Here is a 25489-nt window from a genome sequence, read left to right on the forward strand (position 1 = left end):
GCTGTCTAATTGAAAGGTGTCAGGGTAGCTGTAAAAGCAACATTTCTGTTAGACTAAAATTCATTTCCAGCAGGAAAGAGCTGATGATGTGTTGTGTGCTGTTTCACCCTCAGGTACAATCTAAGGTGAACTTGAAGTACGACTCTTGGCATAAGGAGGTTCTTAGCAAATTTGGGCAGATGCTAGGATCAAACATGACAGAATTCCATTCCCAGATCTCAAAGGTGAGGACGCAGGATTCTGCCTCTGTGACCAGTCGATCGGTAAACCCTGGCTCTGTGATGAAATACTCCCCTCTTTCTCAACAGTCTCGCCAAGAGTTGGAGCAGCACTCAGTAGACACGGCCAGCACCTCCGACGCGGTGACTTTCATCACTTACGTGCAGTCTTTGAAACGGAAGATCAAGCAGTTTGAGAAGCAGGTTGAGGTGAGCTCTATGAACATTGAAAAATTCGGCTTCTATAGGATTTTGAATTCTGAGAGAATGTCCTCACTCAACCCTTAAGGCCCACAGATCACCTCTGTTATAACAGCCTAATTGTTAAGTCTGATTGTGACTGTAAAAACTCAGTGTAGGCCGGATGCAGTTGCTCACGCCTGTAATCCCAACACTTTGGGAGGCCAAGGTGAGAGGATCACCTGAAGTCAGGAGTTTGAGACCAGCCTGGCCAACACAGTGCAACCCCATCTCTACTAAAAATATACAAAAAATTAGCTGGGTGTGGTGGCATGTGCCTGTAGTCTCTTAAACTGGGCAACAGAGCAAGTCTCCATCTCAAAAAACTAAATAATAAAAACTCAGTGCAGATGCTGAGCATCTACTTGTTTTTTTTTTTTTTTTTTTTGAGATGGCGTCTTGCTCTGTGGACTGGGATGGGGTGCAGTGGCACAGTCTCAGCCCACTGCAACCTCTGCCTCTTAGGTTCAAATGATTCTTCTGCCTCAAGCCTCCCTAGTAGCTGGGATTGCAGGTGTCTACCACAACACCCGGCTAATTTTTGTATTTTTAGTAGAGACAGACAGGGTTTCTCCATGTTGGCAAGGGTGGTCTCGAACTCCTGACCTCAGGTGATCTGCTTGCCTTGGCCTTCCAAAGTGCTGGGATTACAGGCGTGAGCCACCGTGCCTGGCCAGCATATATGCTTCTTAAAGCTCTGCAGGTGATTCTTAGGCACAGCAAGGTTTGAGAACCACTGTTTTTGTCTTTTTAAAATCTTTTACTTTAGTTGTTCTGAAGTCATCAAACTTGAGTATCCTTTTTTTTTTGAGATGGAATCTCGCTTTGTCTTCCAGGCTGGGCTGGAGTGCAGTGGCGCATTCTCAGCTCACTGCAACCTCCGCCTCTCAGGTTCAAGTGATTCTCCTGCCTCAGCCTCCCGAGTAGATGGGACTACAGGAGCACACCACCCCACCTGGCTAATTTTTTTGTATTTTTAGTAGACAGGGTTTCACCATGTTGGCCAGACTGGTCTTGATCTCCTGAGTTTGTGAATCACCGTGCGTGGGGCCCAGCAAACCACTGTGGGGCCCTGATAATTTCTATCATTGTTATAGAAGAAAAATTTGTCTTATTTTTTAACTCTCAAAGCTCTACCGCAATGGCCAACGCTTACTGGAAAAGCAAAGGTTCCAGTTCCCCCCGTCCTGGCTTTATATTGACAACATCGAGGGAGAGTGGGGAGCCTTCAATGACATCATGCGGCGGAAGGACTCTGCCATTCAGCAGCAGGTGGCAAACCTGCAAATGAAGATTGTCCAGGAGGATCGGGCTGTGGAAAGCCGCACCACTGACCTGCTGACCGACTGGGAGAAGACCAAGCCTGTCACGGTGAGTCCCACCAGGCGGTGACCCAGGAGACTCCTAATCTGTTGAGCACCAACTGTGTTCCAGGCATTGTCCTGGGTAGTGGAGATAGAGCAGTGAATGAAAGGACAAGAGCCCCTCCCCTCATGATAAAAATGAGCCAGAAGAGACAGGCGAGTCAGGTGGCAGCGCTGCAGCAGAAGAGGCCGATGAGAGCGCTGGCTGGGCGGCCACTGCTGTGCCTGAGGGTGGTGTGGAAGGGTGCTGGCAACGTGCTGAGAGCAGAAGCCATGGTAGGTAACAGTGTATTTGCTTTACTGGGAGTAGAATTCAAAATTTTATATCTTATTCTTGGCTCCCTTTGTTAATTTTGTTATTTCCTAAGGGTACGTGAAATTATCCGGAGAGCATGTAAATACAAATGCCCGGACCCTTATTCCCTCTAAATGCTGATCCACTTGGGTTATGGTGGGTCCCAGGCAACTGTTTTCTTTTTAATTTTCAGATTTTTATTTATTTAGGGAATATAAGCATAGAAAAGACAAATGGAAAAGATATGAACATATTTTGAATATTAATCTGGTTTTTCGGTTTGGGGATGTAAGTTTCCCACAATAGGACTAATGACAGATTTAGCCTTCCACAAAGATCTGCTGGTTAATTGGCCGGCCCTGCCTATAACCGTTTCCTTGCCTCTGGGCCCCTGCAGGTTCTGCTCTGTGCTTTCTTTTGGTTTGATGGTCTCTGCTTTTGCTAGTGCTACTGATACTGCTAGTGCTACTGATAGTGCTTGCTCCATTGGAGGAGCTGAATATTAATCAATAGCGAGATTCTGGTCACCAAAGTTTGAATATTTCTTATCACCTCACCTTGGTGCCAATATTGTGTTAGAGTTAAACAAAAGCATTTTTTTGAGGCAGAGTCTCACTGAGTCTCTAGGCTGGAGTGCAGTGATGTGGTCATAGCTCACTGAAGCCTCAATGTTCTGGGATCGAGCATTGTAGCTGGGGCTATAGGCATGCCCTATAATCTCAGCAAATTGTTTATTTTTAGTAGAGATGAAGTCCCAGGCTGGTCTGAAACTCCTGAACTCAAGCAGTGTCCCCACCTTAGCCTCCCAGAGTGCTAGGATTACAGGCGTGAGCTACCACATCCAGCCTAAATAAAATATTCTTTTGATATTTTGCTTTAGTAGAAAACAGCAATATTTTATGCGCCTCTCATCAGTTATTAAAATGAAAAGGAAGTATGCAAATAGTAGTGTTAATGCAAAGTAGACTCTGTTTCCAGTGATTTCTCATCATTCTTCTCTTGGCTGGGTAGCTGATGTAACAGCTGTGTTCTCTGGGGAAGATGTGGCTGGCAGGCCCTGGGGGTTTGTCCTCTTTTATCATTGGGGTTGTGCACGTGAGGCCGAGTCTGCTGCCTCTTCTCCCACCTCCCAGGGTACTGGATAAGAGAATGGCTAAATCAAGAGATGCTCCACCGTTCTATTTTTTTATTTATGTAAAATATTGATGTAAAAATAAAATTCACTACTGTACACACATCCAAAATGGACATCTTGTTGAATGTTTCCATATTAAGATGTGTGCAAAGAATCAGAAATGTCCAGAAGCCCTGCAGGCCCTGTGCTTCATTTTAAAGCCTAAATGTTCATCTCCCCTGAGGCTGTGCTCCAATTCTCTGTGCTCTGCCTGCTTTCAGGGCAACCTCCGCCCAGAAGAGGCGCTTCAGGCTCTCACCATATATGAAGGGAAGTTTGGCAGGCTGAAGGACGACAGAGAGAAGTGTGCAAAGGCCAAGGAGGCACTGGAATTGACAGATACTGGGCTTCTCAGTGGCAGTGAAGAGCGTGTGCAGGTATAAACCACTGGGAAGGGGTCGAGAATCCTGCTCCCCACCACTGACGTTGTTCATCTCCAGGGCCCTACCAGATTCTGGGGCGATTTCTGTTTCCAAAGTCAACTGCTTTGCTCTTCTCAATCACAGGTGGCCTTAGAAGAATTACAGGACCTAAAAGGCGTTTGGTCAGAACTTTCTAAGGTTTGGGAGCAGATTGATCAGATGAAGGAGCAACCGTGGGTTTCAGTACAGCCTCGGAAGGTATATGTCATGAAAATCGGTGTTTGTGTACATCTGTGTTAACAGCTGCAGACCTCATTCAGGAACTTGGCAAACCAAGTTTGAGTATTTGTATTGTGAGTTCATCAGATGACACTTAATGTCCTGCACGTCGTTTACATTATTCATCCAGAATATTGTAAAATTTATTTAGAAACCATTTTTTAAGGAAATATTTCACCATTTAGAGAAATGTTGGCAAGCTAAATACCATCGTGTGTTTCTCTCAACAGCTTCGACAAAATTTGGATGCCCTCTTGAACCAGCTGAAAAACTTCCCTGCCCGATTGCGACAGTATGCGTCTTATGAGTTTGTTCAAAGGCTTCTGAAAGGCTACATGAAGGTGGGTGGCCAGTGTCGCACGGTGATGAGTGTACGTTAGAAATGCACCTGCACAGATGACTTTTGTATACTTTCTCCACAGATAAACATGCTGGTGATTGAGCTGAAGTCCGAAGCACTGAAGGACCGCCATTGGGAACAGCTCATGAAAAGGCTTCATGTAGAAATGCACCTGCACAGATGACTTTTGTATCCTTTCTCCACAGATAAACATGCTGGTGATTGAGCTGAAATCCGAAGCACTGAAGGACCGCCATTGGAAACAGCTCATGAAAAGGCTTCATGTTAACTGGGTTGTCTCTGAGCTAACCCTTGGCCAAATCTGGGATGTTGACTTGCAGAAGAATGAAGCTGTGGTCAAGGATGTCCTGCTCGTGGCACAAGGGGAGATGGCTTTGGAAGAATTTTTGAAGCAGGCAAGTAATAGGACTGCAACACGTGCTTTTACATCATGTTTCAGGCTGTTCTACAGCTCTGAGCTGTGTAAAAATGGGGCCTTGTCATCTGTGGTCCTTTCTGTTCTCATAACGCTCGGTCCCTTGTGCAGCTGGTAAATGTGATAACGTGCCTCTTTCTGGTTTGAATTCAGATAAGAGAAGTGTGGAATACTTATGAACTAGACTTGGTAAACTATCAGAACAAGTGCCGCCTGATCCGCGGCTGGGACGACCTCTTCAACAAGGTCAAGGAGCACATCAACAGCGTCTCGGCCATGAAGCTTTCTCCGTACTACAAGGTGCTGTTTCTGGGGAAGCTTTCCCTCCCCACTAGTGGTCTTCCACACTTTCGCTATAATACGCTTTCACTGACAGTTTCTAGGTACCTATTTTTTTATTTTATTTTACGTTTTGGGACAGAATCTTACTCTGTCACCCATGCTGGAGTGCAGCGTTGTGATCACAGCTCACTGCAGCCTTGACTTTCTGGGCTTAAGCAGTCCTCCCACCTCAGCCTGCAAGTAGCTGGGACCATAGGCACATGCCACCTTGTTGGGCTAACTTTTTATGTTTTGTAGAGACGAAATCTCACTATATTGCCCAGGTTGGTCTTCTGGTCTTGAACTCCTGGGCGTAAGCAGTCCTTCTGCATTGGCCTCCCAAAGTGCTGGGATTACAGGCATGAGTCACCACAGCCAGCCAATTCTTATGTTTCTCTTGTTTGTGGGTTTTTTTTTTTTTTTTTTTTTTTAGACAGAGTCTTGCTCTGTTGCCCAGGCTGGAATACAGTGGCATGATCTCAGCTCACTGCAACCTCTGCCTCCCAGGCTCAACCGATTCTCCTCCCTCAGCCTCCTGAGTAACTGGGATTATAGGCGTGTGCCACCATGCCCAGCTAATTTTCATATTTTTAGTAGAGATGGGGTTTCACCATGTTGACCAGGCTGGTCTCGAACTCCTGACCTCAAGTTATCTACCTGCCTTGGCCTTCCAAAGTGCTGGGATTACAGGTGTGAGCCACTGCGCCTGGCCTACTTGTTTCTTAAAATGTGAATCATATTACTTCTTGATATCCTAATCTGCATTTTTTCAGTGAGTTTTAGCATATCTGTGAGTAAAAAGGTTAGCAGTTCACCTCTGCCCCCTTGTCTATCCACCAGGTTTTTGAAGAGGATGCACTCAGCTGGGAAGACAAGCTGAACAGGATCATGGCTCTGTTTGATGTGTGGATTGACGTGCAGAGGCGCTGGGTCTACCTGGAAGGCATCTTTACGGGCAGTGCAGATATCAAGCACCTGCTGCCAGTGGAAACCCAGCGGTTCCAGAGGTATAGGCTCCAGCCAGAGAGCCAGATATTGCCAGTGGCTGGTAACTGCTCAACAAAGGCTGACGTATGTTTTAATTTCATTTGTAGCATCAGCACTGAGTTTTTGGCTCTAATGAAAAAAGTGTCCAAGTCTCCCCTTGTTATGGATGTTCTGAACATCCAGGGGGTACAGCGGTCTCTGGAAAGACTGGCAGACCTGCTAGGAAAGATCCAGAAAGCACTGGGAGAATACCTGGAAAGAGAGCGGTCATCTTTCCCCAGGTAAGATCCTCGCTTTGACTTGGCCTGGAGTCAAATTGAGTTTCAGGTGCGCATTTTTCCAGCTGCCTTCTTTCCCTTCTGGGCCTGTGTTTGTTAGTTTTGCCATCAAGGATTTTGTTAGACAATAACACATATAATGATCACCATTCCCTTCCCTTTCATGCAGTGATTACTAATTGTACCTACCTTGGATTTATTAAATTGTCCTACTTTGGATTTCTTAAATCCTCAATTTAACTATCATCCACCCTCCAGGGCAGCTTGCATTGCATCTCTTCAGTGTTTATCTCTGACAGTTTTCTTTTTTTTTGAGATGGAATCTTGCTCTGTAGCCCAGGCTGGAATGTAGCGATACGATCTCGGCTCACTGCAACCTCCACCTCCCAGATTCCAGTGATTCTCCTCCCTCAGCCTCCTGAGTAGCTGGGATTACAGGCATGCACCACCATACATCTGGCTAATTTTTGTCTTTTTAGTAGAGGTGGGGTTTTACCATGTTGGCCAGGCTGATCTTGAACTCCTGACCTCAGGCGATTTGCTCGCCTTGGCCTCCCAAAGTGCTGGGATTGCAGACATGAGCCACCGCACCCAACCTCTGACAGTTTTCTAAGTGGCATCTTTTGCTTTCTAAATAATTTGCTTAGGATGAATTGGACAGGTTTTAAAAAAATAAATAAATAAGTTAATAGGCCGGGTGTCGTGGCTCACAACTATAATCCCAGCACTTTGGGAGGCCAGGGCAAGCAAATCGCCTGAGGTCAGGAGTTCAAGATCAGCCTGGCCAACATGGTGAAATCCTGTCTCTACAAAAATTAGCCGGGCATGATGACAGTTGCCTGTAATCCCAGCTACTTGGGAGGCTAAGGCAGGAAAATTGCTTGAACCCAGGAGGTGGAGGTTGTAGTGAGCCGAGATCACGCCACTGCACTCCAGCCTTGGTGATAGAGCAAGACTCCATCTCAAAAACAAAAAGAGTTAATAAAGTAACTCACTAAAGTGAATGACTGAAATTCTTTTTTTTTTTTTTGAGATGAAGTTTCACTCTTGTTGCCCAGGCTGGAGTGCAATGGTGCAAACTTGGCTCACCGCAAGCTCTGCCTCCTGGGTTCAAACGATTCTCCTGTCTCAGCCTCCCGAATAGCTGGGATTACAGGCATTCACCAACACACCCAGCTAATTTTGTATATTTAGTAGAGACAGGGGTTTCCTGCATGTTGGTCAGGCTGGTCTTGAACTCCCGGCCTCAGGTGATCTGCCTGCCTTAGCCTCCCAAAGTGCTGAGATTACAGGTGTGAGCCACTGCACCCTGCCTGAATTCCTTGCATTCACTGAATTCCTTTTACTTCAAGATCTTGTTAGGTAAGTGTGTGTCTTTTGCCAAGGGCTGGCAGAAATTTGGATGTGATCTGAATTTGGGCTGGAGATTGCCACTACCAGCCACATCTTCCTTCCTTTCCTGCAGTTTGAAATTTTGCCTTGATTCACCTTACACGTGCATATATTTTAGTAACTTGAGTGCTATTTTAATTTTAGGTTCTATTTTGTGGGGGATGAAGATTTGCTTGAAATCATTGGAAACAGCAAGAATGTTGCAAAATTACAGAAACACTTCAAGAAGATGTTTGCTGGAGTTTCAAGCATCATCCTGAACGAGGATAACTCTGTCGTTTTGGGTATTTCATCTCGGGAAGGAGAAGAGGTGAATTTATTTTGTAACATCTAAAACTTCTCTCATATTTTTGCACACCCCATTTCTTAAAATTGTATTGATTTCAGGTTATGTTTAAAACTCCTGTGTCAATTACTGAACATCCCAAAATCAATGAGTGGCTCACACTGGTAGAAAAGGAGATGAGAGTCACCCTGGCCAAACTTCTTGCTGAGTCCGTCACAGAGGTCGAGATTTTTGGTAAAGCAACATCAATTGACCCAAATACCTACATCACTTGGATTGATAAATACCAGGTAATCTACAGTAGGAGTGAGTGGGCTCCCAATGAAAACACTGAGCAATCTTTCAGATCATCCTTTGGGATCTTGTTTTGGTGTCTTTCAGGCCCAGCTTGTGGTTTTGTCAGCCCAGATAGCCTGGTCTGAGAATGTGGAGACTGCACTGAGCAGCATGGGCGGAGGTGGTGATGCCGCGCCCTTGCACTCGGTGCTGAGCAATGTGGAGGTCACCCTCAATGTGTTAGCGGACTCTGTCCTCATGGAGCAGCCCCCACTCCGAAGGCGGAAGCTGGAACACTTGGTTAGTCTCACACCTGACTCCTTCCTTACCAGTTAGACTCTTACACCCTCAACCATGCAATTAAATGGAAATCATGCTTCAAAAAGGTTTTAGTATCAAGGAGAACAGTGGATGGTGTATGAGTATCCTCTGAGGGTGGGCATTTGGCTCTCTGCCCTATTGAAAGGTAATCTCAGGGGTATGCAGGGGTTACACGACATCACAGTAGAGAGGAAGGGATCGACCTTGGTCAGGGTCTCTTGCTCTTTCCGGTCTTCTCCCCAGAGAAGGTCCACAGCAGTGCTGAGCTGCACAGCGTGGGCCGTGCCTGCTCCCAGCCCCATGGCGGCGCATGGCAAGACTCTTGGGACAGACATCAGAAAGCTAACCTTCCATCGTGTTTTAGGATAGTTGCAGAATTTGAAAATACTTAAAGTGAGGTGCTTCTGTTTCGTTGTTTTTGCTGCAGCTCTGGGTTCTATGAAAAACCATTGCATGAGTAACATTTCTCCCATCTCTGAAAGTGACTTTGCCTTTTGGAAGATTTACTGAAAGCCACTGTAACTGGACCTAGCACCTCAATTTAAGTTTGCTAGTTCACAAACCCAGAGAATGCACTGAATTGCTTTAGTGCAGACAAACTTTTAAAGTGACTCTCTTTCTTCAGATTACAGAGTTGGTTCACCAGAGAGACGTTACAAGGTCCTTGATCAAAAGCAGGATTGACAATGCCAAATCTTTTGAGTGGCTCAGCCAGATGCGATTTTACTTCGACCCTAAACAAACTGACGTGTTACAGCAGTTGTCAATTCAGATGGCAAATGCCAAGTTTAACTATGGCTTCGAGTACCTCGGTGTTCAGGACAAACTGGTCCAGACCCCGCTCACTGACCGCTGCTATCTGACAATGACACAAGCTTTGGAGGCCAGGCTGGGGGGTTCCCCATTTGGTAAGTTCTTCCACAGTTCTGGACAGATCGTATAATAAAGTGTTTAAAGATTAATGATTTGAATCTTGAATGTACCTCTTAATTATGTTGTGTGTACATTCTAAAATCTTAAATTTGTTTGCATTTATTGCTACTTTGATTTTTTTTTTTTTTTTTTTTGGAGACAGAGTCTTGCTCTGTCGCCCAGGCTGGAATGCACTGGTGCAATCTTGGCTCACTGCAACCTCCACTTCTTGGGTTCAAGCGATGTCCTGCCTCAGCCTCCCAAGAAGCTGGGACTACAGGCGCATGCCTGTATTTTTGTATTTTTAATAGAGACGGGGTTTCACCATGTTAGCCAGGCTGGTCTCAAACTCCTGAGCTCAGGCAATCTGCCCACCCCAGCCTCCCAAAGTGCTGGGATTACAGGTGTGAGCCACCACACCTGGACACTACTTTGATTTTTTAAATGAGTTGCTTTTTATAGTTCTTTTTTTTTTAAAGACGGATGGGGTTTCACCATATTGGTCAGGCTAGTCTCGAACTTCTGACCTCAGGTGATCCACCCGCCTCAGCCTCCCAAAGTGCTGGGATTACAGGCGTGAGCCACTGCGCCCGGCGCTTTTTATAGTTCTTTTAAAGCTAAGATCTGTTTTCTGTTAGGTAATGGACTCAAGCACTCTATTGCTTTTCTTTACACAGGACCTGCTGGAACCGGGAAAACAGAGTCTGTCAAAGCTCTTGGCCATCAGCTTGGACGGTTTGTTTTAGTTTTCAACTGTGATGAAACCTTTGATTTCCAGGTGAGCTTTATGGGATCCACCTACTGTCCTGCGGGGATCATTTGGGGAGTATCAAGCTCATACCTCTCAAAGCCGTGAGCCATACAGCTCAGCATGGTTGATATGGCCTCCTGAGCCCTGCGGTAGGGCTGCTGTTATTTTGAGGTGTTTAAGGTGTCCAGCGTACATGCTTTGAAGCTGACTTCAGTTTCATGTTTTCAAAGCTAGATCTTTAGTGGAATGTATTATTTTTCTAAAATGTCAGTTTTTCGAAGACATTTTTAGTGCCTGTATCTTGGAATAAGCACATACTATGGAAGAGGTTTTTCTTTAATCACGTAAAGTGATAGAATAGAAACAATAGCTTTGTCATTGAGATTTTATTAGCACAGGAGGAAAGAAGGTATTATATTTTACTTCTGTCATGGTAATGGCTATTGTTCATGATATGTAGGCACTGGGTCCCTCACCTGAGGTGTGACTCTAATGTATACTTCACAACTACCGTGGGAGGTAGGTAGTAGTGTTCCCATTTGAAAGATGAGAAGATGTGCATTTCAAAAAGATGTGACTTGCCCAAGGCCAAACATTGTCAGAGTCATTGTTTGAGTCCAGTGAAGCCAGCACTGGGGCAGGTGGTGTGGTGTTCTGCTCAGACGCCGTGTCCAAGCAGCACAGGCTGTGTGGCTTAACGATAGACATGTGTTTCCTCCCAGTTCCAGAGGCTGGGGAGTCCAAGATCAAGGTGCCGGCAGGGTTCAGTTCCCAGTGAGGGTCCTCTTGCTAGCTTGCAGACGGCTATTTTGTCTTCACAAGGCCTTTCCTCAGAAATGCACGGAGAGCGCTCTGGTTCCTCTTCCTCTTCTTATAAGGGGACCAGTCCTATGGATCTGGGGTGGAGGTCCCAGCCCTTTGGACCTAATTTAACCTTTATTACATCCTTACATGCCCTTTCTCTAAAGACAAACCCACCAGGGTTAGGGCATCCACATACTAATTTGTGGCAAGGGGGAGGGGAACACAATTTGGGCCACAGCAGGTGGTGGTAGCTTTTCTTTCTCTCCTTTCCAGGCAATGGGCCGGATCTTTGTGGGCCTTTGCCAGGTGGGTGCCTGGGGCTGCTTTGACGAGTTCAACCGCCTGGAGGAGCGAATGCTGTCAGCTGTGTCCCAGCAGGTGCAGTGCATACAGGAAGCACTGCGTGAACATTCCAACCCCAACTATGACAAGAGTAAGACCTCTTCAAAAATTACTTAGAGAATGTAGAGGGAAATTTCATCGTGAACTAATTTTCTACCTCTTGGATTAGAAATAAGCAAGAATTTAGCTCACAGGAACTATTTCAGGCAGTATAGTGAGTTGTGGTTAAAGATGGAAGGTAAGAAACCCAGGCCAGGCATGGTGGCTCAAGCATGTAATCCCAGCACTTTGGGAGGCAAAGGCGGGCGGATAACTTGAAGTCAGGAGTTCGAGACCAGCCCGGCCAACATGGTGAAACCCTGTCTCTACTAGAAATATAAAAATTAGCCTAGCGTGGTGATGCATGCCTATAATCCTAGTTATTCAGGAGGCTGAGGCAGGGAGAGTCCCTTGAACCCAGAAGGCAGAGGTTGCACTGAGCTGAGATTGCCTCACTGCACTCCAGCCTGAGCCACAGAGCAAAACTCTGACTCAAAAAAAAAAAACCCACAACTGTACTGCATCTGTAGTCCTCTTTCTAGGGCAGCAGTATAGAGGTTGCTATGCCCTAGGACAGCCAAAAACCTCAGCAGTCCTTCCTCAGCCAGGCAGATGCCCCCATGTTCCCTTAGAGCTTGTATGTTCCCTCCATGGCCTTTGCCACGGAATGACTGTGTCCACTGATGCGGGCCCTCAGTGCGCCCCTCTTCCCTCCCACATCATCAGAGAGCCGACCTCCCCAGCCACCTGTCTGGCCATCATTCTGCCATCTGTCTTTGGAAACGAGCCCTTTATCGCAATTGGAGCAGCTGTCGGAGAGGCCCCAGGGACTGCTTCCCTTCCCTGTTCAACATGAAGTACCAGCATGTGGGGTCAGGGAGGGTGGATGCTGAAGGAAGCAAACATGGGGATTGGGTAGGTGTGAAATTGTGTCTTATGTGCACAGTGTAACTTTCACTCTTTCCTTCAATTGCATAATAACAACTTGCCTTATGGAGAATTCCCCAGACCTCCTAAATAAAATAAAAGGAGTGTCGAAGAAAGCAGCACTTGCACTTGGGATCAGTATTCTCTTTTTTTTTTTTGAGACGGAGTTTCGCTCTTATTACCCAGTCTGGAGTGCAATGGCGCTATCTCGGCTCACCGCAACCTCCGCCTCCTGGGTTCAGGCAATTCTCCTGCCTCAGCTTCCTAAGTAGCTGGGATTACAGGCACACGCCACCATGCCCAGCTAATTTTTTTTTAATATTTTTTTTAGTAGAGACGGGGTTTCATCGTGTTGACCAGGATGGTCTCGATCTCCTGACCTCGTGATCCACCCACCTCGGCCTCCCAAAGTGCTGGGATTACAGGCTTGAGCCACCGCGCCCAGCTGGGATCAGTATTCTCTTAAGGAAAGAATACACTTTGTCCGAGAGTAGCTCAGAGGGGCTTGGAGATTTTGGAGGTTTTTTATTTTGATGATCCTAGGAAAAGGTAATTATCATATCTAAGCCAGTCAGGGGTCACGGCATTTATTCCTTTTTATTTTTGCACGTTTATGGGGCAGCATCTCTATCTTGAGTTCTCCATGACACTCAGTGTTGTGTGGCCCAGATAGAAAAGCGGACCCTGCTTCTGGTGGCTTGACCTGGGACACATGTGCCCATGAGGTGCATGGGAATGGGTCCACCTGGGCTGGGAGAACATGGCTGGTGGTCCCTGAAGAAAGGCCACAGAGCAGCCTCCCAGGCAGCCTCTCCACCAGCTTCCTAGAGGAACAAGAGCTTTTATTTTGGAGATATTTTAGAACAGGTTTTTCCAACATTTCTAGTTTTAACACCGTCATCTCGTTCTCAGCCTCTGCCCCCATTACTTGTGAGCTGCTGAACAAACAAGTCAAGGTGAGCCCGGACATGGCCATCTTCATCACCATGAACCCTGGCTACGCAGGCCGGTCAAACCTTCCCGACAACTTGAAGAAGCTGTTCCGGAGCTTGGCCATGACCAAGCCCGACCGACAGTTGATCGCCCAGGTCATGCTGTACTCACAGGGCTTCCGCACTGCTGAGGTGCTTGCCAACAAAATCGTCCCGTTTTTTAAGTGAGTAGCCTAGAATTCTTCATGATTATGTTTCTTGCATATGTTAAACGTGCCCATTTAACCTTAACATTTTTATGTGTAATGATTGCACATCTTTCAAAATATTCATCTCTGATTTCTCGATGCCTGACCCTATTGTTGCTGAAAGTATACTGTTTTTAAAGAAAGCCTTTTTTCCCGTTCTAGACTTTGCGATGAGCAGCTCTCTTCTCAGAGCCATTACGACTTTGGTCTCCGGGCTTTGAAGAGTGTACTGGTGAGCGCAGGCAATGTGAAAAGAGAGAGAATCCAGAAGATAAAGAGGGAGAAAGAGGAGCGAGGGGAAGCTGTTGACGAAGGAGAAATTGCTGAAAATCTCCCTGAACAAGAGGTGCGCTACAAACCTTTTGATCATTCAAACCTTACACACTATTTAAATTTACCTTTTCAACATTTAAGCTATGACTTAAAGCTATGTAGATGAATTCTTCTTGTGGGTCACATGTGTTGGGACAACTGGAGTCGACTGTCACGTTTACCCAGCGAGTTGAGTGCACAAATGTGGGCGCGTGGTGGTCACACCCTTTGTTCACCAGCAGTTACTGATCACGCAGCTCCTGGGGCTGCAGCGGGCGGCACTCGAGCCATGCTCCGCTCTCACAGCCCATTCCTCTTCCCGTAGATTCTGATACAGAGTGTCTGTGAGACGATGGTACCGAAGCTGGTGGCGGAGGACATCCCGCTGCTCTTCAGCCTCCTGTCAGACGTGTTCCCTGGAGTCCAGTATCACAGGGGTGAGATGACTGCCCTTCGAGAAGAGCTGAAGAAAGTGTGTCAGGAGATGTATTTGACATACGGAGATGGAGAAGAAGTTGGTGGAATGTGGGTTGAAAAGGTAACCCAGATTGTTCCATCGGCCACTGCCCTCACAGACCCTGCTGGCTTTAATGTCCAGTAATGACGGCTCTGGGCCCTTTGGTGAAACGTCTGTGAAGGCTGTGGAGGTGCATGATATCGTTTATGAATATTTGCCCAAGGCCTATTTGCATGTTTTGTTGTTGTTTAGAGGTAGCAAAACTTAACCTGAAAATTTTATTTACATGATATAGTTCAATTTCTTTCTTTTTTTTTTGAGATGGAGTCTCGCTCTGTCACCCCAGGCTGGAGTGCAATGGCGTGATCTTGGCTCACCACCACATCTGCTTCCCACGTTGAAGCAATTCTCCTGCCTTAGTCTCCTGAGTAGCTGGGATTACAGGCACCCGCCACCACACCTGGCTAATTTTTGTATTTTTAGTAGAGACAGAGTTTTACCATGTTTGCCATACTAGTCTCAAACTCCTGACCTCATGATTCTCCCATCTGGGCCTTCCGAAGTGCTAGGATTATAGGCGTGAGCCTCCGTGCCCGGCCCGTATAGTTCAATTTCTGAAAATGCTAAGGGTGTGATCATATTGGAAATTTATTTATGCTGGTAAAAACTCTGCTTACAAGACTTTCCAGTGCCATAGATGACCAACTGAAATCGCTGATCTACTGATAGTAGTTTACATTCTATGTTGGCTTCTTTCCTTCCTCTGTGTGATTTATTTAAGAAAAAGTTTACTGTTTACACAAGCTGTGTATGTTTAGCCTGAGAGACTCTGTACTGGATTGAACACATGGCTCATCCATTCAGTCTCTTAATGTCCTTGGCAGGGTCTGATATGTCCTTGTTGAGGCTGCTCATTGGTATCTCCTGTCCCACTGGCTCCAGCTTTCCTGACTTAGTAAAGAACTCTCCACAGTTTGGATATGTTGTAGATGTGGCCTGTGTAATATCTCTACAGTTGGAGAGTTCCAGTGCTTGCCTTTAAGAATCCATAGTTAGGCGCTTGTAATCCCAGCTACTCAGGAGGCTGAGACAGGAGAATCGCTTGAACCTGGGAGGTGGAGCTTGCAGTGAGCTGAGGTCATGCCACTGCACTCCAGCCTGGGAGACAGAGAGAGACTTCATTTCAAAAAAAAAAAAAATCCATAGATGATGTTTCTTGCTCACTTTTACAAGAGGTGGCTCAGTGAGGAGCTGTCCCCATTCCTCCTCTGGGACGGTCACCAAGCTGGTCTGTGGGGCCCTGGGACCTCTTCTGGGACAGTCACCGTGCTGGTCTGTGGGGCCCTGCAGGTTCTCCAGCTCTATCAGATCACCCAGATCAATCATGGCCTGATGATGGTGGGGCCCTCAGGAAGTGGGAAGAGCATGGCCTGGCGTGTCCTGCTGAAGGCGTTGGAGAGACTCGAGGGTGTGGAAGGCGTGGCCCATATCATCGACCCCAAGGCCATCAGCAAAGACCACCTCTATGGAACCCTGGATCCCAACACCAGGGAATGGACTGATGGGCTCTTCACACATGTGCTGAGAAAGTACGTCCTCTTTGATCTTTGTGTTCTGCTGGATATGGGGCCCAAGTACTTCATTCTTACAATGGCAGAGTAGACATTATTTTCAACCAAAGTCAGTAAATTACAGATCACTTCAGAAACCATCATAGGTAAACATGCCTAATCTTAAAATTCTGATTTAGTCAGCGGCTCTTTTAAAATCCTTCCCAACCAGGATCATAGACAGCGTTCGAGGCGAGCTGCAGAAGCGCCAGTGGATCGTCTTTGATGGCGACGTGGATCCAGAGTGGGTTGAGAACTTGAACTCAGTGCTGGATGACAACAAGCTCCTTACTCTGCCCAATGGAGAGCGCCTCAGCCTTCCACCCAATGTAAGTAGGCTTTCGCCTGTCATCAACTGAATCATTCTATTCGGCCAACTAAAACCCATGTGCCAGCTAAGTGCAGCTCCGGAGTCATGGACCCAGATCGTGTAAGTAATTTTCAAAGGTAGAATCTTAGCTGCTAGATTTGTTTCCATTTCCATGGCTAGTTAGAAACATTTTAGTAGGTTTTAATAATGGTGTTCTATCATTTATTGAGTAATACACACACTCCATAATTATCAGTTAACCTTGTATGGTAGGGTGCTCATTAGGATTTCTTCTCCCTGCCACACACAGCTGTCCTGTCCAGATTCTTACAGAGAGAACGGTGACTACTGTAGTGATGTGAGCTGTAGATGGTTTTTGTCTTTATTTTTTAAATAAGTGCAGCAAAATTAAGTTTGGGTTATTTGTTTGTTTTGGGGGGTTTTTTGAGATGGGTTTTCAATGTCACCCAGGCTGGAGTGCAGTGGCATGATCTTGGCTCACTGCAACCTCCATCTCCTGGGCTCAAGTGATTCTCCTACCTCAGCCTCCCAAGTAGCTGCAATTACAGGCACCTACCACCATGCCCAGCTATTTTCTGTATAGAAAAATTAAGTTTTAAGTCACCCTTTCAGTGTACATATAGATACAATAATTTTGATGTGCAGGTTTCTAGCAAACCTACGTCATTAAATCTGCTTAATGTTTTCTTTCAAGGTGAGAATAATGTTTGAGGTACAAGACCTGAAGTATGCGACCCTGGCCACGGTGTCGCGCTGCGGCATGGTCTGGTTCAGTGAGGACGTGCTGAGCACTGACATGATCTTCAACAACTTCCTGGCCAGGCTGCGCAGCATCCCACTGGATGAAGGGGAGGACGAGGCACAGCGGCGGCGCAAGGGCAAAGAGGACGAAGGGGAGGAGGCCGCTTCCCCCATGCTGCAGGTACTCCAGGAGGGACCCACATGTCATGGTGTGAAGGTGCTGGAATGTTCAGATGTGGTCTTGCTGTGTTGCCCAGGCTGGTCTTGAACTCCTTGGGCTCAAGCAGTCCACCTGCCTTGGGCACTCAGAGTGCTGTGATTATAGGCGTGAGCCACTGTGCCCAGCCAAGTTTTGTGTAATCAGTGTTGTCTTCTGCCAGCTTGCAAGGAAGCCCAGCTGTCGCAGCTACAAATGTTGGAAGTCACGTATGGAAAAGTTAAAGAATTCTTTTCACTATCTTACTTTTCTCTGTAAATTGATGAAAGAGTGCCCTTTTCCATGGGAAAACCAAAGTTCCTAGGAAGCAGGGTTTCTGAGAACCACTGGGATGAAAGAATGAGTCAGTCATTGAAGCTTCATCCAGAATTAGTTTTCCAAGGTCATGTGACTCTCCCGGGCCTAGATTAGAATCGATGAAACTCGCCTGCCTTTTGAAAGATGGCTAAATATCACTCATTCCACCTTCTAGATCCAAAGAGATGCAGCCACGATCATGCAGCCGTACTTCACGTCCAACGGCCTGGTCACCAAGGCGCTAGAGCACGCCTTCCAGCTGGAGCACATCATGGACCTGACGCGCCTGCGCTGCCTGGGCTCACTCTTCTCCATGCTGCACCAGGCCTGCCGCAACGTGGCGCAGTATAACGCCAACCACCCCGACTTCCCCATGCAGATCGAGCAGCTGGAGCGCTACATTCAGGTCAGCGGGCTTCAGGGGCTTCACAGAGCTCCCCACTGTGCTGGTCCACAGGTCTGAGGACCTCTGAAACACTGCACCTTTGTGGATGTACTCTCCTGGGTGAGGGCAGAGCCTTCGTTGAGGGGCTAGGAAAGGTGCAGAGGGTGTCTGGGATGCAAGAAGACTGGGAACCACTGTCTTCAGGTTATCTTTGCTCTAAGTGTCTCTCTTTTGTTGTTGAAATTTTATAAAAATCAAAGTTTAATTCCTCTTTTAATAGCGATACCTGGTTTATGCCATACTCTGGTCCCTGTCTGGAGATAGCCGGCTAAAAATGAGAGCAGAGCTGGGTGAATACATCCGAAGAATCACGACCGTGCCTCTGCCCACTGCGCCCAACATACCCATCATCGATTACGAGGTGAGCATGCAGTGACAGCCCGTGTTCTGATTCCCGCCTTGTGGATTTAACTTGTCCTGGAACAACCTGACCATAGGACCTGGACTTCGTCTTTTCATTTTATTCTATGTCGTAGAAGCACTTTATCCTTTTAGTTTCGTGTGTTAGCAAAGAATGCAGATTAACCTGACCAATTCCTCCTTGTGCTGAAAGTTCTAGTTTGTGCTCAGGCAAGCACATCTCATGAGGCGGCACCTTGACTCCAGCCCGACTCGCACCTCCGTCTCTGTGTGTAGGTGTCCATCAGCGGAGAGTGGTCTCCGTGGCAGGCCAAGGTGCCTCAGATTGAAGTGGAGACGCACAAGGTGGCAGCCCCTGACGTCGTTGTGCCAACACTGGACACAGTCCGCCATGAAGCCCTCTTGTACACTTGGCTGGCCGAGCACAAGCCCCTGGTGCTGTGTGGCCCTCCCGGGTCTGGCAAGACCATGACGCTCTTCAGCGCCCTCCGGGCCTTGCCTGACATGGAGGTAAAGAGGCCAGGAGGTGGACAGCAGGCCTTTTGCTGTTGAGCATGGGTGGGATTGGTCTTACAGTGTGGTTTTGTGTCTTCCCTCCACAGGTGGTGGGTCTCAACTTCTCCAGTGCCACTACTCCAGAGCTGCTTCTGAAGACTTTTGACCACTACTGCGAGTATAGGCGCACACCTAACGGGGTCGTTTTGGCTCCTGTTCAACTTGGAAAGTGGCTGGTATTGTTCTGTGATGAAATCAACTTGCCAGATATGGATAAATATGGGACCCAGAGGGTCATATCCTTCATCAGACAGGTTCGTTTCTATCCACAAGGCCCTTCCTGCCCCACAATGTTTCTTGTTCACGTTTTGCTCCTAATGTGGTACCTGTCTGTTCCTTCAGATGGTGGAGCACGGAGGCTTTTACCGTACCTCAGATCAAACATGGGTGAAGCTGGAGAGAATCCAGTTTGTTGGGGCTTGTAATCCCCCCACGGACCCTGGAAGAAAGCCCCTGTCACACAGGTAAAACCACCGGGTAGACTGCCCTGCTTCACACACACGCAGCTTCAGGATTTCTGTAAGCACAATGCCACAGAAACCTGGTTTTGATAATAAAGATAGTAATACTGCTTATCATGGGGTTCCTCCTAGGTTACTTCTCTGAGCTGTGATGCCAGGAAAGCATGTTAAAAATAAAATCATTGGGGCCGGGCGCAGTGGCTCAAGCCTGTAATCCCAGCACTTTGGGAGGCCGGGGCGGGTGGATCACGAGGTCAAGAGATCGAGACCATCCTGGTCAACGTGGTGAAACCCCGTCTCTACTAAAAATCCAAAAAAAATTGGCTGGGCATGGTGGCGCGTGCCTATAATCCCAGCTACTCAGGAGGCTGAGGCAGGAGAATTGCCTGAACCCAGGAAGCGGAGGTTGCAGTGAGCCGAGATCGCGCCATTGCACTCCAGCCTGGGTAACAAAAGCAAAACTACGTCTAAATAAATAAATAAATAAATAAATAAATAAATAAATAAAATCATTGATCTCTTGGTAGTTATGAACTGCGCCAGACTCATCTGTTGGTCCAAGATGAGGCTGAAATAAGCCTGGGTTATTTTCTCATCTCTGCTGGGTTCTTTTTCAAATGTGTTCTGTCCACTGTTGTGTGTCAGGCCCCAAGCCTGAGCGGTGCGTGTGAGATCTTAGTTAACACTGATGTCAAGTCTGCATAGCTGGGTTAGAAAGCAGCCTCCAGTCAGGGCTCCGGAGAGGGCAGCTCCACTGGCACACTGCCCCTTCCCTGGAGCCGCTGTCAGGGAGGGGGACTGAGCTGGGCCATCTGTGCACAGGTTCCTGCGTCACGTGCCTGTCGTGTACGTGGATTACCCAGGACCCGCCTCCCTGACACAGATCTATGGCACCTTCAACCGCGCCATGCTGAGGCTCATTCCTTCCCTACGGACGTATGCGGAGCCACTCACTGCTGCCATGGTGGAGTTCTATACCATGTCTCAGGTACACAGAGTTTCTTTGCTCCTCCAGAAATTGTTTTCCTCTCATAATTAAAGAACTCTATTGGCTAGGTGTGCCTGTAATCCCAGCATTTGGGGAGGCCAAGGTGGGTGGATCCTTTGAGCCCAGGAATTTGAGACCAGTCTGGACAACATGCCAAAACCATGTCTCTACAAAAAATACAAAAATGAGGTGGGTGTGGTGGTGCATGCTTGTAGTCTCAGCTGCCCAGGAGGGTGAGGTGGGAGAGTTGCTTGAATCTGGAGGCAGAGCTTACAGTGAGCCATGACTGTGCCACCAGCCTGGGTGACAAAGTGAGACCCTATCTCAAAAAAGAGAGAGAGTGAGAATTCTATTAAAAGATTGGACTTTATTCAGAGATGCTGAGCCAAGAGACTTGCTCCAGGGTTTGTCATCAAAGTCACGTTTCTCTGCAGGTACTAAGATTGCTGACATTTCCATGCTTAATCATTATCCTACATGTGTGTATATGATGAGAAGTATGCGTTCCTAAATGTCTATAAGGGCTGCATATCAGCCAGATTGTTCTCAGGATAGTTGGACCAGCTGGGCTCCCACCACAGCACCCCTTTCCCTTTACTCTCCAGCGTTTGAAAACTAGTCGTTCAAAGCGTCTTTGCCCATTGGGTGAGACGTGAGTCTCAGAGTTGGGGTTTGCATTTCTCTGTTTAGCCTCCTGTGGAGCCCTCCAGTGCGGGGGATGAGTGGGAGCTGCCGATTGCCCTGCTGTGTCTCTGCTCTTCATGCTGTGGGGCAGCTTGCTCGTCATAGGTGGCAGATGCTTTTTCCCAGCATTTAGTTTGCTTTTAAATATTTTCAAAAGGATTTTTTGTAGTTTCATTGTTTAAAGATTTAAATTGTTAAATATAATTTATTTAACATAAAGTAAGCAGCTTGAATCTAACTTTGTTCTGGACGGTTATCCAGTTGTTCCAACATTGTTTACTCATTTGGAGATGAAGTCTTGCTCTGTCGCCCAGGCTGGAGTGCAGTGGCGCGGTCTCGGCTCACTGCAACCTCCGCCTCCTAGGTTCAAGTGATTCTCCTGCCTCAGCCTCTCTAGTAGCTGGGACTACAGGCACCCACCACCACGTCCAGCTATCTTCTTAAATATTTCGGGGTCCAGGCTCTTTATCTTTAATGTGAACACGTTTTGCAGCATTTTACCTTTTGACCACTTCTCCGTGTCTTAAGATATTTACATATAACTTGATTTTTCTCATTCCCACAGGAGAGATTCACTCAGGATACACAGCCTCACTATATCTATTCACCCCGTGAAATGACTAGGTGGGTGAGAGGCATCTTTGAAGCGCTGAGACCTCTGGAGACCCTGCCTGTTGAAGGCCTCATTCGGATTTGGGCACATGAGGCGCTGCGTCTCTTCCAAGATAGGTAAGGGAAGCCACGGAACCAGTTGGTCACATGCTCCCCTGCTCTGAGTTCTTTCAGCTGTCAGAGTTGGGATCTTTGCAGGGTGGCCTGCCTAAGTTAGAGTCAGGTGGTGCCAGTGGCGGAAGGAGCAGAGTCAGCAAGGGCAGCCTCCCATCTGGACACTGGTCACAGCCACCTCAGGGTAACGAAGTCACAGTGCACTGAGGGCACCAGTCTGGCCCACCACTGTCTGCTTACACAAGGCACTTTCATAAACTTGTAACTTTGAACACGGCACTTTTTTAAAAAAAAGATACACCATAGAAGTCAAAAAGGGGGCACTTTAATAAACCTCTTTAACTGTCAGGTGGTAGCAGCTGCCCTGATAACCTTACCAGGGCACAGGTTCACTGCTGAGTTCAAAGATCTCCCAGCAACTGCCTAGTGCGCATGCTCCAAACCACGCCTCCTCTTCCTGATTCTCAGTCTGTGTTCACATCAGAGGCTTTGCAGCTGGGTCTCTGGGCCACTGGTTTTCTCTTTTGCCTGTTGCCCACTTGGATCAATTCTTGTCTTGCAAGTTTTGAGATTTTCTAGTTAAGTGACCAGCACTTAAGGGAAAAAATTGTTAATGGCTGATGGATCAGCATCAATTGTGGAAGATTTCGTTGTCTGAACTGCAGTAAGAGGACTTGGCAGATGGTTCTCTCCAGACTAAGAGATGCTTGAGCGTTTGGCAGTTGAGCCTCTGGACCAGGTATCATCCTGCAGCTTTTCCTATCACTGCTGTACAAGTGATAGGAATACTCAATACTGCATAGTTGTAGGTCACTGACTTTCAGACCCGACTCCTTGGGATTCTTGGGTAACACCAGGTACATCACTGAGAGCCACTGTAAGAGGTGAGCGCAAGGCAGAGTGCGGAGCGTGTTGGCCCTGGCAGCCCTGTTTCTATTTCTTACTGGAGTTCTGCTGCTTTTTAAACAGTGTTTTGTTGTTGTTGCTATGTCAGCTACCTTCACTGTCCCTTTTTCAATTAAAGTTAATCAGGCATCGTGGTTCACATCTATAATCCCAGCACTTTGGGAAGCTGAGGCAGGAGGATCATTGAGCCCAGGAGTTCAAGGCCAGCCTAGTCAACATAGTGAGACCCCCATCTCTACAGAAAATAGAAAACTTAGCCAGGTGTGGTGGCATGTACCTATAGTCCCAGCTACTCGGGAGGCTGAGACAGGAAGATTGATTGAGCCTGGGAGGCTGCAGCTAGAGTGAGCCATGATCGTGCCACTGGTTTCCAGCCTGGGTGACACAGCAAGACCTTGTCTCCCACAATATAATTTTCACAGATTTCTAATTGCACAGAGAATTTTGTTTAAATTCAAATGTAGCAACATCAGTTGTGGTTACAGATTCAGACTGGCTTCAGTAAGTACATACCTGCCTTCACTAGACCCTCACCCGGTAGCCTGAAGAAGCTCTTACAGTCAGCTTCTCAAAAGGTCCTTACACAGCAAAGCAGTCTCACCTGCTTGCCTTGTGCTAAGTAATTCTTATGCCTCTAAAACTACATGCATCACAGTTCCTATTTCTTTTTTTTTTTTTTTTTTTTTTTTTGAGATGGAGTTTCACTCTTGTTGCCCAGGCTGGAGTGCAATGGCATGATCTCGGCTCACCACAGTTTCCACCTCCTAGGTTCAAGTCATTCTCCTGCCTCAGCCTCCCAAGCAGCTGGGATTATAGGCATGCGCCACCACACCTGGCTAATTTTGGGGTTTCTCCATGTTGGTCAGGCTGGCCTTGAACTCCCGACTTCAGGTGATCCGCCTGCCTCAGCCTCCCAAAGTGCTGGGATGACAGGCATGAGCCACCGCACCCAGCTTTTTTTTTTTGAGACAGAATCTCACTCTGTTGTCCAGGCTAGAGTGCAGTGGCATGATCTTGGCTCACTGCAACCTCCATCTCCTGGGTTCAAAGCAATTCTTGTGCCTCAGCCCCCTGAGTAGCTGGGATTACAGACATGTACCACCATGCCCAGCTGATTTTTGTATTTTTAGTAGAGACAGGGTTTCACCACATTGGCCAGGCTAGTCTCAAACTCCTGACTTAAAGTGATCCACCTGCCTGGGCCTCCCAGAGTGCTGGGATTACAGTTCAAGACCAGCATGGCAAAACCTCATCTCTACTGAAAATACAAAAATAAGCTGGGCGTGGTGGCACACGCCTGTAATCCCAGCTATTCAGGTGGCTAAGGCAGGAGAATTGCTTGAACCTGGGAGGCGGTGGTTGCAGTGAGCCGAGATCAAACCACTGCACTCCAGCCAGGGCAACAGAGGGAGGCTCTGTCTCAAAAAAACAAAAAAGCTGCTGGTCAAGGTAGCTCACGCCTGTAATCCCAGCACTTTGGGAGGCCGAGGTGGGTGGATCACGAGGTCAAGAGATCAAGACCATCCTGGTCAACATGGTGAAACCCCATCTCTACTAAAAATACAAAAAATTAGCTGGGCGTGGTGGCGCACGCCTGTAATCCCAGCTACTCGGGAGGCTGAGGCAGGAGAATTGCCTGAACCCAGGAGGTGGAGGTTGCGGTGAGCCGAGATTGCGCCATTGCACTCCAGCCTGGGTAACGGGCGAACCTCCGTCTCAAACAAAAAAAATTAGCTGGCCGCGGTGTCAGGCATCTGTAATCCCAGCTACTCTGGAGGCTGAGGCAGGAGAATCGCTTGAACCCGGGAGGTGGAGGTTGCAGTGAGCCAAGATCACACCACTGCACTCCAGCCTGGGCGACAAGAGCAAAACTCCATCTCAAAATAAAAGGCTAAAATTTCAGATTGCCTAAGCTGTCATGAGTTGAACTTCTTTGGTGCATCCATGCATAGTAAAGGAAAATGTGTGATAAAGACTGCATCTTTTGGGGGAGTCCATAACACTCACAAACATGGTGCTTCTTCACCATGGCCTCTAGTCACCCAAATGCACATGCTGCTCTCCCCACAGACTCGTAGAGGATGAGGAGAGGCGCTGGACTGACGAGAACATCGACACAGTTGCTCTGAAGCACTTCCCTAACATTGACAGAGAGAAGGCAATGAGCCGGCCCATCCTCTACAGCAACTGGCTGTCGAAGGTAGCAAACCGCGTCGTTTCAGACACACTTCCTTTTCTGCCATCCCTTTCTAATTCTAACAAGTTCTAACAAATTATCTTCTACTCAAAAATATCTTCGGGCAGGGTATGGTGTCTTAACACCGGTAATTCCCGCACTTTGGGAGGCTGAGGCAAGAGGATCACTTGATCCCAGGAGTTCCAGACCAGCCTGGGCAACATAGTGAGATCCCATCTCTACAAAAAATTTTAAAAATTTAGCCAGGCAAAGTAGCTCACGCCTGTGGTTCTAGCAATTTGAGAGGCTGAGGTGGGAGGCTTGAGCCTAGGTGTGATCACGCCACCATACTGCAGCCTGGGTGAAAGAGCCAAACCCTGTCCCAAAAAATACTTTAAAATACAGCCAGGCACAGTGGTCCCGCCTGTAATCCCAGCACTTTGGGAGGCTGAGGCGGTCAGATCACTTGAGTTCAGGAGTTCAAGACCAGCCTGGACAACATACTGCGTCTCTGTCTCTACTAAAAATACAAAATTTAGCCGGGCGTGGTGGCACATAGCTGTAGTGGGGAGGCCGAGGCATGAGAACTGCTTGAACCCAGGTGGAGGTGGAGGCTGCTGTGAGCCAAGATTGCACCAGTACACTCCAGCCTGGGCAACAAGAGTGAAACTCTATCTCATAAAGTAAAAAAGAATTAAA

The 25489-nt window shown here is 47.4% G+C and overlaps 1 protein-coding gene across 1 annotated transcript in view; it reads left to right on the plus strand.

The window, feature by feature from the left end:
* DYNC1H1 (dynein cytoplasmic 1 heavy chain 1) overlaps window positions 1-25489 on the plus strand; it is an 83353-nt gene that overhangs the window by 30061 nt on the left and 27803 nt on the right. Inside the window, exons 14-43 of the mRNA XM_035261535.3 lie at window positions 114-224; window positions 309-428; window positions 1590-1829; window positions 3513-3668; window positions 3798-3911; window positions 4163-4273; window positions 4479-4688; window positions 4862-5008; window positions 5870-6036; window positions 6124-6297; window positions 7831-7996; window positions 8074-8262; window positions 8354-8548; window positions 9195-9477; window positions 10159-10259; window positions 11310-11469; window positions 13257-13500; window positions 13687-13870; window positions 14162-14374; window positions 15644-15882; window positions 16076-16232; window positions 16929-17156; window positions 17665-17895; window positions 18155-18295; window positions 18571-18804; window positions 18897-19103; window positions 19192-19313; window positions 20133-20298; window positions 21548-21711; window positions 24685-24814. Coding sequence (XP_035117426.1) covers window positions 114-224; window positions 309-428; window positions 1590-1829; window positions 3513-3668; window positions 3798-3911; window positions 4163-4273; window positions 4479-4688; window positions 4862-5008; window positions 5870-6036; window positions 6124-6297; window positions 7831-7996; window positions 8074-8262; window positions 8354-8548; window positions 9195-9477; window positions 10159-10259; window positions 11310-11469; window positions 13257-13500; window positions 13687-13870; window positions 14162-14374; window positions 15644-15882; window positions 16076-16232; window positions 16929-17156; window positions 17665-17895; window positions 18155-18295; window positions 18571-18804; window positions 18897-19103; window positions 19192-19313; window positions 20133-20298; window positions 21548-21711; window positions 24685-24814 — 5304 coding nt within the window. The remainder of the gene's footprint in view (window positions 1-113; window positions 225-308; window positions 429-1589; window positions 1830-3512; window positions 3669-3797; window positions 3912-4162; window positions 4274-4478; window positions 4689-4861; window positions 5009-5869; window positions 6037-6123; window positions 6298-7830; window positions 7997-8073; window positions 8263-8353; window positions 8549-9194; window positions 9478-10158; window positions 10260-11309; window positions 11470-13256; window positions 13501-13686; window positions 13871-14161; window positions 14375-15643; window positions 15883-16075; window positions 16233-16928; window positions 17157-17664; window positions 17896-18154; window positions 18296-18570; window positions 18805-18896; window positions 19104-19191; window positions 19314-20132; window positions 20299-21547; window positions 21712-24684; window positions 24815-25489) is intronic.

This window comes from Callithrix jacchus, chromosome 8, assembly GCF_049354715.1.
Source record: "Callithrix jacchus isolate 240 chromosome 8, calJac240_pri, whole genome shotgun sequence".
In the NCBI taxonomy this organism is placed as follows: Eukaryota; Metazoa; Chordata; class Mammalia; order Primates; family Cebidae; genus Callithrix; species Callithrix jacchus.